This window comes from Stenella coeruleoalba (genome assembly GCF_951394435.1).
Source record: "Stenella coeruleoalba genome assembly, chromosome: 5".
Taxonomy (NCBI): Eukaryota; Metazoa; Chordata; class Mammalia; order Artiodactyla; family Delphinidae; genus Stenella; species Stenella coeruleoalba.
In genome coordinates this window covers 119,194,914-119,207,879 of record NC_137150.1, presented here as the reverse complement: position 1 = coordinate 119,207,879, position 12,966 = coordinate 119,194,914, and the positions used below count along the sequence as shown (strand labels likewise).

General features: G+C 35.6%; 1 protein-coding gene across 4 annotated transcripts in view; it reads right to left on the bottom strand.

Moving 5' to 3' along the window:
• The window catches only part of CHODL (chondrolectin), a gene marked incomplete at its 5' end in the record, with an annotated part of 606,923 nt that continues 593,957 nt past the window's right edge, over positions 1 to 12,966 (bottom strand). For all 4 annotated transcript variants that reach the window (XM_079921894.1, XM_079921893.1, XM_079921895.1 and 1 more), the window contains 5 exons: positions 1 to 199; positions 2,521 to 2,623; positions 4,500 to 4,586; positions 8,339 to 8,496; positions 8,636 to 8,945. In XM_079921894.1, the coding sequence (XP_079778020.1) occupies positions 115 to 199; positions 2,521 to 2,623; positions 4,500 to 4,586; positions 8,339 to 8,496; positions 8,636 to 8,945 (743 nt within the window). In that variant the 3' untranslated portion in view covers positions 1 to 114. The remainder of the gene's footprint in view (positions 200 to 2,520; positions 2,624 to 4,499; positions 4,587 to 8,338; positions 8,497 to 8,635; positions 8,946 to 12,966) is intronic.

Below are 12,966 nucleotides of genomic sequence, written 5' to 3'. Positions count from 1 at the left end.
TGTACATCCTTTGAGATTTCAAGCCATTCCAAGCTAATGTTCTGATGCCATTCCTTATACAGATCCAGAATTACAAAACTCTATTTTCTTTTCTGGAGCCAAGTCAATGAATTATTATACTTCCATGCCACTTTCTTTCCTGGTGCTTTTTGAAATCCACAGTGTGGACTGGTGTGGGCTAGTTTTTGTTCTTCCTTTACTGAAAAACAGAAGAAGTAATAAGTTCAATGTCTGAGACTTCTTATCAAACTAGGCATGTCTTGGTCCAACTGGAGATATGTCAGACCCTTATTATGAAAGCGTCTTTCTTCTCTCACCAGCATACTTTTCATTCCTACAAAAAATTCTAGATTATTCCAGTATGTGAAGATGGTAATCAGTCTGTCTATCAGACATTGCAGAATTCCTTCAAAGAAAGAAATGAAGTCTTCCTAAACAAGCCTGAGTCATACAATTTTATATTACTTAACTGACTTCAATTTAACTGTGAATTTGTTACTAATAAATTACCGTATCTAAATGATATGTTTTAAAGATTTGCACCCAATTAAGTAAGATCAGTACATCTCTATCTATGAAGTCATCTAACATGAATGGAAAATAAGCCAAGCAAAGTCTATGAAAAACATGAAAGTTTCCTAAATGGTTAAAACAAAAGGGTGGTTAAGTTATTAATGTGGCTTTTGTGTAGCATTAGTATTTATTTAATTTAGGAGTTATTATGAGTTAAGGAAACAAGACTTCTTATTTTGAACATGACATGGAATGACAGAAGCCATCATGTGTACCAGATTGGAATTTAAACTTTCTGCAAGGCATTCAGATGACAATGGAGTTGAGTCTTTGATGAAGTTTCTCCTTGCTTTCCTGGAAGAAAGGAAAAAGGGGAGGATCTAAGAGAGAATGAATTAAGCGCTAACAGCTTAATTTCAGAGGTAGTCTATGTTGATTTATTTTCTCACTCTGAGAATTTCAAACAAGTGAAAACTCCACGGGTCTTCAAAGTATAAAAACCTGGAAGACTTGAGAATGAGCGGAATCTCCACAACAACACACTATTTGGAAGAAGGAAAACGAACTTCAGAGAAAACTCCAAAAACAGGCACTTTACTAATGTTAATTTTAGAAATGAGAAGGTCTACATAATTTTTTTCAAATCCTTTTTTTTTTCAAATTGAGTTGTTATTTACAGCTCTTCTGTAACAGTTTGGCTGGGTTATGGGGGGATTTATATCAAATCCTCGCTCTACTTCATTGTTTGTCGTAATCATAAATTTTCTTTCCATCTATAGCCTTAGGAATTAAGGGTAAAAATTAGATATTTACTATTGTCTTTATTCTGCATAAAATATTGAAAAATAATTTTAAGTGTGTTGTGTATATATATATATATATATATATATATATATATATATATATATGAAAGTCAAGAGGACAAAATATGTCACAATAGGTAGTATTAATTTGCCAGGCTTTATTTATCATTATTCAAAATGTCTTCTTTAAACAGCCAGTAAATCACAGGTTGGATTCTTTAAAAAATTTATGTGAACCATTTAGAGTTTACATCTATTTAATTTTTTTTTCTGGGGCATTTTTATTTAGCAATTCTTTAGGGTTCATTTCAGGAAAAGAAGAAGATGAAGTAAAGTCAAAAGAGAAAAATGACTTATTTGCAGGTCCTTCCCTGAAGGAAGCATTCTCTTAATCAGTTGTTATTTAAAACACTTGGACAAAAATGTCTAATTTATTCTAGCAAGCACGCACTAATTAAAATCCACATCTTTTCCTTTTTCCTTTGATACATATTTATATTTCATACATTAATGTTTTAGTTTAATTGCCAAACTGACACATATGAAAAAATTTCACCTGTAACTCAGGGTATGCGTAAACAGATATAAAGTAATACTCTCAAGAATCTTGCTGTTAAGACATATCACTTTATTTCAAGATGCCTACTAAAAAGTAACCCATTTTTACCATTATACTATAGTTCTTATACTTAAAAGATCCTTTGGAAATAAAACAGAAGTCTATGAATTAAAATTTTGAAAAGGTACTACAAAGTTCACTTACAAAACTCAAGTCTTTCATACAACTTGAGGTCAGGATTGAAAGGTTTAGCATTAATGCTTATATTTAATAAAAAGAGACAGTGTAACATAGTTGCATATGTTGTGAGCTTATAAGCATTCACGTTTCAGGTCCATCACACACATTAGCTATGAGACCCAAGGCAAACTGTGTGACTCATCTAAGCCACCATCTTCTCAACTGAAAAATGGAAACAGAAGGATACCTACTTCATATGGCTTGTGAGGATTAAATGAGATAATTCATAATCCTATAATCGAGGTATATTTTATTAGATTATGTATACGGGTATGTACTGACAGACATGAAAATCAAAACTTTCTTAAGACAACTTAAAAATATAATTTTACGCTAAATTTTTAAAGAGTCCTGAAAACCTATTTAAAGCTTTTCAAGTTGTCTCTGCATATATGAGTTATTTACCTTTTATGCAGCATCTGGAAACAGCAGGTTCCAAAAGCAACCAGTATCAGTAAGAGCAATGGGATCGTTGGTATAACAACATAGATTAGATTGGGAATTATTCCTACAAAAGTAAAACAGTCTTAACGTAAACAGATAGTTGAGGCAGGATTCTGACATGAAAGTTGTATAAAATCTTTCCAAAAAGTTAAGGCAAAGTATAATTATTATCAATAAGATTCCAAGTACAGTTCTTCCCAGAATACTGAATAATCTAATGAAATAATATATTCATGTTTCATTAGAAATTAAAAACAAAATATACTGCATGGTTGCCATGCTCCACTTAAATGTCCATATTTCCAAAACTATTATTAAATCTTCAGTTAAGATAGGGACTGGTTTTTACAACATATTAATAATCTCAGTTATCTCGCTTCATTAATCCTTCTCAGTTATTACTTTGAGAAACAAGTACTGATTATTAACGAATAATCATGATTAAAATAATTGTTGATTTATTGGATATGTAATTATCCTAACTAATAAGCCCAGTGCCATGATGATATGCGTGACTCTCTGAGATTAAACCAAAATATGTAAATATTAAATGATGATAGAGTCATAACCTAGAGACATAAGACTACAGAGGCATAAACACTTGATCTTCATTAAATTCTAAAATGAATCATCTTTTAATCCTGTTCTATCACATTTGATAACGTTAGGTATTCTTGGTAAAATAAAAAAGTGCCACACTGATGTCCCATACGACTTAAAATGACTTTATCAAACAATTTTTCAATGTCATAGGCGGGTAAATATTCCTAATGTAATTATTTACTGATCTATTTAATTAGATTTACATGTTCTGAATGGTTTTAAAATCAGACACCTGAAAGTGAAAAGCGCTAAAGTTTAATATCATGTCCATACAAGAAAAGCAAATTGGAAAACTATGCATTGAGCTAGCAAATTGAAAGCCATCATCATAATTAATCTAAATAATTCTGGTCAAAGTGGACAGGATTTATATCAAACTCTCCATTTAACTGCACATCATTTCCTTTGTTAAGAGAAGAAAAATTAACTGAGGTCAAGTGATGGGGTATTTTGGGGATAATCTGCTATGTTTTCATCCACTCTTGAGCCTGTTAAGGTGACTGCAAGCATTTTAAGGATTCAAGACGCATTTCCTTTCCTTTTCAAAAGACCATCATGATCCTTTACATATAAGAGTAAAGAAAAAAGAAAGTATTTCATACTCTTTCATGGATTTTGCATCACCTGTGGAAAGACTTTGAGACTTTGGGTCTTTGGCTCAATCTTTACGAAGTAACTAGTATAAATTAATATTCCTGTCCAATTGGCATAGGGCCATGCTAAAACAAGCCCCTAAAGGAGCCTAAGAGCAGTTTTTGACTAACATGAGATTTGCACTGGGATTGCATTTTGTGTCTTTTGCAGACAGTGGCGTGCTGGAGACACAGAGTTGAAAGCTCATTGGATGCCTACTACCCAACCTGCTGTTCAGTGATGTCACTTGGTAGCTTGAAACTGACCAGGGTGGGAGTATCCACACCACAGAAAACTCAAAGTCTACAAATAAGGCTTTTTTAAGCCCAGCCCACCGCAGCCAATCCCTAAACATTTAACAGTACCCAACTGTATATAGGCCACTGAATGCACCCATTTACATCATAACACCTACATACTGGGGAAGATCCTTGTGGATCCACGTTTTGGTGTAGGATATACTTAGTTTAGTACTAGATACATCCACTTAAGTGAAAATAGAAAGAAAACAAAATAGGTTTTTCTATTCAAAAACTAGCTTAGCATCATTTGTTCTAACCTAGTCCTAAAGTAAATTTCCATAGGCCTATATTTAGTGCACTATTTCACCAAGCAACAAGAAAAGTTGGGGCCAACGTGAAGCAAAGTGTAAAAGTACATTTTCTTCTCTTGATAGGTGAGTTAGAGACATGTGAACTAATTACCTGCCTCAGTAACAACCACGTTTTGATGAGTGTCTCCAGGTTGATTTGTAAAATAAGTCTTTTCTATCGGAGCTGTTGGATTAATCTCTGTAAATAATAAGTGCAGTTGTCATACATAATGATAAATAAGACAAATACAAATGCAGATGAAAATAAAAGTTTATTATAAAGCAAAATGAACATTGATTTCTAAAAAAAATTCCAGCTAATTGTATTTTGAATTTAAATTTATATGAAATGATCTAAGTATAAAGTCAATATTTAATTACCTCTGAATAAAGATCTCTTTGCAACTTGGATCCACTGGGTGAACCCCTGTAACCCCAAACTGCATTTAGCAATCCAGAGCATCTATGCTGATGATAACCGACTACAGGTAATAATGACAAAGGAGGTACAAAAGTAGGAAAAGATAGGCAAGAATTGGTGAGCATAACATGAGACACTAACTGTGATTCAAAGACCAGCAGGATTATTTCTGTACTATTATTGGTGTATAATTTAGATTTCTCATCACAACAATAAGCAGCAGATAACTGCATATGGACTGCACCTGGAATTGATGATTCGAGTAAAAATGTTCTAAAGCACATTTCTGTCCCCTACAAACAATGTCATCTTAGATTTGCTTTCCAATAGTGTCTACTTCTTTAAAAAATAATCATAAATTAAGGCTTGCAAGTTGTTTCTTTCCCTGGTTTTATGAGGCAAGATTTCTTCAATTGTCACACACTTGAAAACTGTTGAAATTTCTTACAATGACCTGGTACTGCTCTCTTGCCTAATTTTTTTTTTCCCTAGGGCACTATTCATTAAATTAATAGTTCAGAGAAAATAAATTGAATTACTAAGAAAATAACCTGTAAATTTGTTTTCATTTGTTCCAAAAATATAATTCTGTTTATTTTTGTCAATTAATGGAAAAGAAAAAAACACATGCAGCATCTTACATTAGTTTTAGAATATTAAATCATTTCAATGTCATGTTTACTCTAATTTGGTCACATAGTCTCTATTCATTAGAAGCTTAATCATACACCATCCTATAATGATATTTATTATTCTTATACACGTATATTACCCTGATACTTTGCCCGACACAGTCCTAGCCTACACAGAATTTAGGCACTCTATGCCCCTAGGTGCTCAACTGGTATTTGCTGAACAAATAATACAGATATTATGCAATTTATCAACATAGAACTGGTTATCTTTAAAATATTTTAACAAACTTTACTGCAACTGCCGATTAAGTAACAAAATTTTAGAAACATAATCTCCTACATACTATTTTTAATGTCTAAGAGCGAGAGTACTTAATGTAGGGCTTCCCTGGTGGCGCAGTGGTTGAAAGTCCGCCTGCCGATGCAGGGGACGAGGGTTCGTGCCCTGGTCAGGGAAGATCCCGCATGCTGCAGAGCGGCTGGGCCCTCTGTGAGCCATGGCCGCTGAGCCTGCACATCCGGAGCCTGTGCTCCGCAACGGGAGAGGCCACAACAGTGAGAGGCCCGCGTGCCACAAAAAAAAAAAAAGAAAAAAAAAAAGAGTACTTAATGTAATTTTAATAAATATAAAAATATTCAGAAGTATCCCCTTAAAATGTCTTTGGATAACACTGACAGACCCAAAGAATAGATATTCAACGCACAGAACAGTAATAACAACAAAAAAAAAAAAGGTGGAGAAGAGAGTGAGAAAACTCAGCCGTGAATTATTCAGTTTCTGTAGAGCTGGGTTAATTTTTTACCACTTCGGATATCAGTAGCCATGCTATTAGACAGTACACAGGAACAGAAGCAGGAGACTAAGTTCACGTGGTACTTTTGGTATAGTTGGAGAAAAAAGTTCAAAATAATCTGTAAATTGTAATTAGTCTCACTACTTGATCCTCCGATCCCCTCACCACTAAGAAGTTAACTACTGGGCTTCCCTGGGCGCAGTGGTTGAGAGTCCGCCTGCCGATGCAGGGGACACGGGTTCGTGCCCTGGTCAGGGAAGATCCCGCATGCCGCGGAGCGGCTGGGCCCGTGAGCCATGGCCGCTGAGCCTGCGCATCCGGAGCCAAAGAAGTTAACTACTTACCATCAGAAAAGCACTGACTATACAAGCAAGGAATTTAATCAAACCAACATCCTTCATAAATAAGACACTAAGCTCAAGGAAAGAAGGTTAACTACATAGAAAATATATAAAAATGAAAATATTTAAAGTAAAACAAAGTAGAAAAATTCCATACATTAATAATTCTAGGAATTTTTACACTGTAGAAGTGTACATGTGCTTCAAAAACAAAAAATACGTGAAAGAATCTTGTTAAAAAACTATAGGTATTTGAAGATTTAGGTAGAATATAGAAGATAAATGAAAAACTAATTTTATGTCTAAAATGCTCTTCCATGAGTAACATAAACCTAGACTACCTAATACAAAACAAGAGGATTCTGGGGAATAGTGACCTGAATAATGTGGTAAATATGATATAAAATAAAATAAAATACAAAGGGTCACCTAAAAGCTCAAAGAATGAAGATAATATTGTATTAAGAATATGCTGTAATATACTTTGTTTCATTTAATAGTTTCAAGCACACAGTGTCACAAATTTAAAATATCAAAGAATTTCAACTTCATATTTTTCTAGGAAAAAAATTAAGACAAAGAACCTAAGTGTGTAACAGATATAGCTTTGCAAAGGCTTCTAGGAGGGTAATGATGCATTTAGCAACCAAGAGGTTTAAAGACTAAACTCACCAGGGATAAAGAAAGTAGGCTAATATACTCAAGAACAGGATAAACATAAGAGAAGGGTAAATCTAATCCAAATAATCCCTTGTGCTTTACAGTCTTATGAGAAGAAGAAGACTCATGTAATTTCAACAGAATAATGGAAATAGCAGTACTTGATTGTAATTGCCTTCCACGAACACATGTTATGAGGTCAAGCAGACAGCCCTTGGAAGAGTTCAAATGAAACTTCCAAACACTGAAAAGAGGAAAACAGCAAAAAAAAAAAAAAAAAAAAAAAATCCTCATAGCCTAAATATCTAATTTGACTTTCTTTGATGATTAAAACGATGAGTTTACATCGTTCTGATTAGTCTCTCTTTTGGTCAGATATCAATTCAGTTGAGTTGTTCTAGTCAAAGGAACTCAAATTTACTATTTCAACAGGAAACCACACTAGCGTAGCTCAGGTCAGTGCGATCTTCCCACGTGCTCCATACGGCAATAAGTTGGAGAGTTCAAACAAAAGCGAACTGCCTGCCGAGGCATATTCCAAAGAATGAGGATCACGTGGAGAACGAGGCACACGCCCCTACTTTTCTGCACCATGGTTCTCTGACTTTCACTGAGGAGCACAAACCAAGTATCACGTCATGAAATGATAAGCTAATGTCCCAGGAGAATGTTGATTGCTTCCCTTAAATTCACCAGAAAATCTAAAGAACTACGGATCAGATGTGTAAACCTACAGGTGCTTTGGTGTCTTACACCTACTTCACACACACTATACTAAATTTTGAAATATTTTTAAATAGATATTTATTCTTCATAAAATCTGTTTACAAAAACACAGTTTGGCCTTAATATTAGAAATAATTATTTTCTCTTAAAAAAACCCCTCTGGATGTTTTCTAGTTGCTCCCTTCTATTTAACTCATAGGGCAGTTTGCTTTATAGCCCAGTGTGCTTCAGTACTTTGTCATCAAACTGCAAAGTAATTCCATGTTTCACAGCAGAAAAACAAAACAAGCCAAAGGTAGTGAAGGTTAAAGATAAAACTTAATATAAGCAAATATGCACAAAATCTGCTCCTACGGAATTACAATGCTTCCTACCTGGTTCATACTTGCAGATGTAATTGTGCTTCATGTTGCACCTGTCGTCATTCCACTGGTAAAGGTAGGGACCCCCGAGGCCAGGATTGGCTGTTGGCTGATGATACATCACAACACACTTTTCACTTCCACAGGAAGGTTCATCAGTATACCAGTTTCTGCCAAGTACAGAGCAGCAGGAACACTTCTCAGTGACTTCGCCTGTTCTATTCTGATATCCTCTACAGATAACAGAAATCTCCCTTTGTCCTCTGCCCTCTGAGTAGCCCCCTTTGCGTCCTCAGGATCCCTACTCACCGGTACTGGGAACTACTTCCATCGGACCACTGGTAGAGATCTGGGCAGGCACCAGATGTTTGCCCCTCTCCATTTCTCCAAAGCCCTATCCAGAAATCACCATCAGAAATTCCGGTTCCAGGCTTTGTCAGGTTTTGCAACATGCTTTCTATTAACTTCTGTTCTGCTTCATTCTCAAGGCTGAGAAGGACTCCCCCTTCGCTCTCACAAGCCAGGCGTGCCTCCTGAAAGCTCACTCGGCTGGATAGCTCATGGAAGTAGGCCATCTTGTAGCAGGGATGTTTGAAATCAGCAAAACATACCTTTTGGCCTGAAGAAAAAAGATGCCCATGTACTGATTATCTGAACCATATTCATAATGCTACTTACTACAAATTAAAATGAAAGAACCAATCAAAACAGAAACAATCTGCCAAGAATGCTTCTCCCATTGAACCACTGCATAAAGTTTATTTTCTAGATTCTTATTTCAATTTACAAAAGCAAATTGATTCCCTAATAAACTTGTAACATAAACTTTTAAAGGAAATTTTTGTAAAGGGAAGTCATAATTCTCCTGGCTTAGATTTTGTAAACTGACACCATAGTGAGTGAAAGTAGCTTAAAAAAATGTCAGGTATTCACAGTAAAGGAAGCTAAAAGGTCAAAATTATGAAATAAGAATCATAATTCATAAAGGAATTATTAAAAACAAGTAAAAAAAGCAAATTTACATAAGGTATCATGAAGTGAATACATTTAAATAATTGAAATTTAAATAAAGTGGCAAATTTAAGGTGTAAATATTTGTTTTTATTGTGTATATCTGAGAGCAAATACATTAAAATTGAAAGTTAACAGAAGTCAGAATGAAGGTAACACTAATAATAAACAATTTATTGGGGACTTCCCTGGTGGCACAGTGGTTAAGAATCTGCCTGCCAATGCTGGGGACACGGGTTTGAGCCCTGGTCCAGGAAGATCCCATGTGCTGTGGAGCAACTAAACTCGTGTGCCACAACTACTGAGGCCACGTGCCACAACTACTGAAGCCCACACGCCTAAAGCCCGTGCTCCACAACAAGAGAAGCCACCGCAGTGAGAAGCCCGTGCACTGCAACGAAAAGTAGCCCCCGCTCGCAGCAACTAGAGAAAGCCCACGCACAGCAATGAAGACCCAACACAGCCAAAAATAAATAAATTTTTAAAAACCAATTTATTTATATAATATTGTATTAGAAGTGACAGGTTAACTTGCTAGAGTACTTATAGAATACTCAGAATTTGGAGGTGAAATTGAAAATGTAATTTTTATTTTCACTGGTATTTTAAAGGTTTTTATAAATTACAGCACTCAGTTTAACCATCTATCCTGATATCTATTAATGATTTTAGAAGTCACTATATAGAGAATATAAATTTGTGTCAAGATATTAAATGGAACCACAAGTTAAGCTTAAAATAATTCTTGAGATCTCTTAATGAAATATCACCTTTTATTATCAAGCTTCATTGCTGTGACATCACTATACTGCTCAGACTACATCAGTGAAGACTTAAATACATAGGCAATGAAAGTTTGACTTAAAAGCCCTCTTAAAATTGAATTTCACATACCTCTAGGAATTGAGCACAATGAATATTCCTAATTACTTAGTGACATAACTACAAATATGAATGATCATATTGGGTCATAATACAGCCATATATGTAACAGGGATATTACAGTGTACAGGATTTAGCAGTGGAATTCCTATTGTTGTACTGTTTACACCTGCCTCTTTCTTTCTTTTTTTTTTTGCAGTACACGGGCCTCTCACTGCTGTGGTCTCTCCCGTTGCGGGGCACAGTCTCCGGACACGCAGGCTCAGCGGCCATGGCTCACGGGCATAGCCACTCCGCGGTATGTAGGATCTTCCCAGACCGGGACACGAACCCGTGTCCCCAGCATCGGCAGGCGGACTCTCAACCACTGCGCCACCAGGGAAGCCCTACACCTACCTCTTTTTACCACAAATATGTATGCCAAGATTATAGACGCAATCTCCAGAACAGTCACGCTGTTCTGTTTTGTTTTTCATTAGCTTCCTTCGTTCACCTCTGATCTCTGCTGTCAACTTTAAAAACTGCCGTGGATCCCTCTCTGTCACTGTTCCTTAACCCCAGCCTGCTGTCCACAGCTTTCCACTACCCTTTTAGTCCCTCTGATTTCAGCTTGAGGTTTGACCTTGGAAAATAGACTATCTAGTATTTTATGTAAAATTAAGGCAAATTACTTCATGCTAAGAAATCAAGGCATAGTTTCACTGCTTACAATTCTTGTTGGGATTGAAGGCTTTTTCACTACACATTTAATTTTGTAGCCAATCAAGAAAATTTGACAGTAGTGAAGGGCTGGGGGGGGGGGTGTATTATATTTAAACATTGGCAAAAAAAGTAAAGCATTCAAGCTTTGTTTTCTTAATTACAGTATATCACACTGAGCCAGCGTCAGTATCACATCCATTCTCCCCCAGAATCAGCAATTAATGACTGGTGATGACACTTAGAGGCAGGAGGGAGCAAAAATCAGTGGAAGGCCATTAACCTCACAACAGTGTCTGAGTAATAGGCATTCAATAAGTTGACACTGCTGAGAACAGCCAACTAATAACAGAGCAGTTCCAGCAATGCAAGCAAGACAGCCAGTTGTCCTCTTTGTCTCATTAACTGTGATCTGGACCCAGGAGCAACACACTGAATAATAAGAACAAATTAAGAGACTGCCCCAACTAATTGTTAATGAAAAATAACAGGCTCCTATGAGTGACCACGGGGAAACTGGAATTAAAGAGACGTCAAGAGGACAAACCAGTCTGAAACAAATAATCCTGGAGAGATGACCACGGAAGTCCCAATGGTTGATCCTAATAAAATTATTATTTTTTAAAAACTTCTCCTAATTTATTATTAGGGTTTGTGATGTCTTCATTGTTTAAAATGGTTGTTCCTGGAAATACTCTAGCAATGCCATTAAGCCTAGTGATTTTTATGCCTGTATTTTTAAAGCAAGCTCTGTTTCCATTTTTATCTTCTACATCTTTTTCATATTTCTAAGTCTCAAAATATATCTGGACTACATTCCCTTGAGTTTTCAGTTTGTTCAGTTTTTTACTCCAAGAACTCTCAGACTTCAATTTGATTCCAGCACTTGTGAAATATTAAGTTGACCAATGAGATTGTTTTGCAAGATAATAGAAAGAAGCCAAATTAAAAAAAAAAAAAAAAAGATTAGCCAGAAGTTTTAATGAGTAAAAATTATTTATGTAACAAAGCCAGCACAAGTTCGGAAAATGCCTAGGTATGACATATATGCTAAAAGTCTCTTCTCATTATCTTTGACGTACTAAAAATAAATGCAGCAGAGATTTATTACTTATGGTGAGAATACAAGAATGATGACGAAAATTACCTTATTTATAAAATTAAAATAGCACTTCTAATTAAATACATAAGAGAGCTTTAAGTGTCTTGTAGAAATTCCTAATATCACTATTAGGTACTAGGAATGTCAATCTGTAGATAAGTGTTAGTCTGTAGAGAAATAATAACAATAATAATTAAAGAAAAATCCATAGACAGGGATTATATTTAAAATAATTAAGAACTAATACTGCACAAGCCCTGGATCACAGCCAGCCTTGGCACTCTCTATGCCGGGCATCCTCGCTTTGGCTGTGGATGATGGAGTGGTCCAAGGGTCTTAGATGAGGGGATGCAGACTGTAGTGGCTGCATAGCAGGGGGAATCTCAGAGGATCAGGACAGTGGCCAATTACCAACTACAGACAGATATTAACTCCAAAGTGCATTAATTGAATATCAGCTGTGTCCACAAATTTTAAACTGAAAAGTCACTAGCAGTTCAGATCTAGCAAAGCAGTTTTAAGGAAATTATAGATACATTGTAGTTTTTATGGTATCTCTATATAAAATCAGTTAAAGCTGACACTGGGAATTTCTTCATATCCAATTCTCTTTTACTACTGATTTCCACCTTATGGTGCAACTTTGGTCCAAGTTGCAGCAAAATCAGCAGAAACAGCAGCTACTGAACTGCTCACCACGATTTCAGCTGATCACACTTGGCTGTAATAGCAGTGGAACTCCCAACAGCTGGGAAACAAATGTTGCCCTAATTCCCAGAAAAGTCCCATTAATACGGATCTTCTCGAAGCAACTTTCCCACTTCGGTAAAGGCTAATCTTCTTAGGGAACACTTATAATTAGCTCCTTTCTCATTCTGTGAGATCACATAGAGAATTTCCTTTTCTCTTACTTTTAAATATTATATTCAGATAAAATCCTCCATCG